This window comes from Phalaenopsis equestris, unplaced genomic scaffold (genome assembly GCF_001263595.1).
Source record: "Phalaenopsis equestris unplaced genomic scaffold, ASM126359v1 Scaffold218998, whole genome shotgun sequence".
In the NCBI taxonomy this organism is placed as follows: Eukaryota; Viridiplantae; Streptophyta; class Magnoliopsida; order Asparagales; family Orchidaceae; genus Phalaenopsis; species Phalaenopsis equestris.
Window position 1 is genome coordinate 3,753 of NW_018237405.1, and position 1,963 is coordinate 5,715.

At 48.1% G+C, this 1,963-nt stretch overlaps 1 protein-coding gene across 1 annotated transcript; it reads right to left on the bottom strand.

Moving 5' to 3' along the window:
• Positions 1 to 270: 270 nt before the first annotated feature.
• Positions 271 to 1,717, bottom strand: LOC110037361 (protein NRT1/ PTR FAMILY 2.13-like; the record flags this gene model as incomplete). The annotated part of the gene is made up of 1 exon (XM_020741993.1): positions 271 to 1,717. A coding segment is annotated over one exon (1,386 nt), but the record flags the coding sequence as incomplete, so codon positions are not given.
• Positions 1,718 to 1,963: the final 246 nt, after the last annotated feature.

A 1,963-nucleotide genomic window follows, 5' to 3' on the forward strand; every position in this document is an offset into this window, starting at 1 on the left:
ACTTAGATACAGATATATATATAATATTACTATATAAATAATCTATATAATACATTATTAAATTATTATTATATATATATTACTTTTAGGCAAAACGAGCAAACAAAGAGCTGTTCGTGTTCGACTCATTTATAATTCGAGCTTTAAAAATTTATTTGTGTTCGACTCATTTACTTAAAGTAAGAACTGAACGTGAGGTGTTGGCGACCTTTTTTTGACAACCATTATGAAAATTTAAATGTGAAATCGGTAAATTTATAAAAACTGGGTGCTATTATGTAATTTTTATATAAACTCACTTCTGCGGAATGAAATCAATGCTGCTGGCTTCCTATGCCTCTCCACCTTCTTCCCCGTCTTCCTCACCCTCCGCCATTGCTCCCTTATACTGATAGAATTTAGCACAAACCAAAAAATACAGAAAATTCAGCATCCCCAAAACCGCAATGAGATAATAATAATAATCCAATCTCCCCTGATCCAAATCATCTTCCAGCCAGCTCCTCCTCCCTTCACCACCCGTCACCTTCCTCACCACCGAAACCAGAAACAGACTCAGATAACTCGCCCCTGCTAAGCACAGGAAAACCAGAGATCCTCCCATGGTCAACAAATGCTCCGGAAACTCCCGATTATAGAACTCAATCTGCCCCACATAATTGAAAGCTTCCGATACTCCCATCACCGTCAGCTGCGGCGAAAGCCACAGCACCGACATCATCGTCTTCCTCTCCCTCCTCCTCCACTCCACCAGTCCGGCCAACACCATCGACAGTACTGACAGCAGGAGCCCCGTCCCCTGTCTCTGGAGCAGAGTAATCCCCTGTTCCAGCTTCGTTACCCTTCGCAAAAAGGGAACCAGAATCCGATCGTAGATCGGGAGGAAGATGGAGAGTGCGAGCAAGTTGAATGGGCTTACCGCTGCCGGCGGGATGGCGAATCGGGGGCCAATGTGGCGGTCCATTTTCATTGACTGAAGAACGATGAAAGTCCACTGTTGGGACAGAACGGTGAAGAACAGGACTCCAGAGATCCAAATGGGGGTTATGCTTATCAAACATTTGACCTCCTCGATCTGCTGCACGCTGCAGAGTCTCCATGGACGCGCACAAGAGCCGTCCTCAATGCGCACCTCTCCGGGAAGCTCGATGGCGGCGTTGTTTAAAAATCTGAACTTTGGCGTCGGGGGGAGCTTCGTGATCAGGCCATGGCGCGGGGGAGGATTGTGAAGCAGGGCGGTGGAGGAGAGGCGAAGGCGGCGCTTGCGGAAAGCGGCGACAAAGACTTGAGCTATTCCGGAAAAGATGCTGCCTTGGGGAACGACGTGGGTGTAGAGAGGGGTGCCGAGGAAGAAGAGGATGACGGCGAGGAGCATGAGGGCGGCAGGGATGCCGAAGCCGATGGGCCAGGAGATGGAGTTCTGGATGTAGACGAGGAAGGTCATGGAGAAGAAGAGGGCGAGGCAGCTGGAAAAGTAGTACCAGTTGTAGAAGCTGTTGAGGGATTGACGGCCGTGCCTGGTGGAGCGGTCGAATTGGTCGACGCCGAAGGGGAGGCTGCAGGGGCGGATTCCGGCGGCTCCGGCGATGAGAAGGGCCATGGAGAAGTAGAGTGGAGCCAGGCGGGAAGGGGAAGGGGAGGGGCAGCGGTCGGTTTCCGGGCATTTTGGGGGACGGAGTTGGGGCAGGGAGGCGCTCAGGGTAAGCATAACTATTCCCTGCAGAAAGAAGAGGGGACATAAATGTATGAAAATATTTTTATAAAACAAATTTCTCCTCCATTATTGTGAATATTCTAAAACATATTAATAAAACTAATCTAAAAACACAGTGTCGAAGCAAAAGGGTGATGCGGGTCTAATTCTGCGATCTGTGTTTTCAGATAAACGATTTATTTGAATAAGTATAAGCTGCCTCAAACTCACCTTCAGATTGATGAGTCAAACGAAAAACATACTATGGAC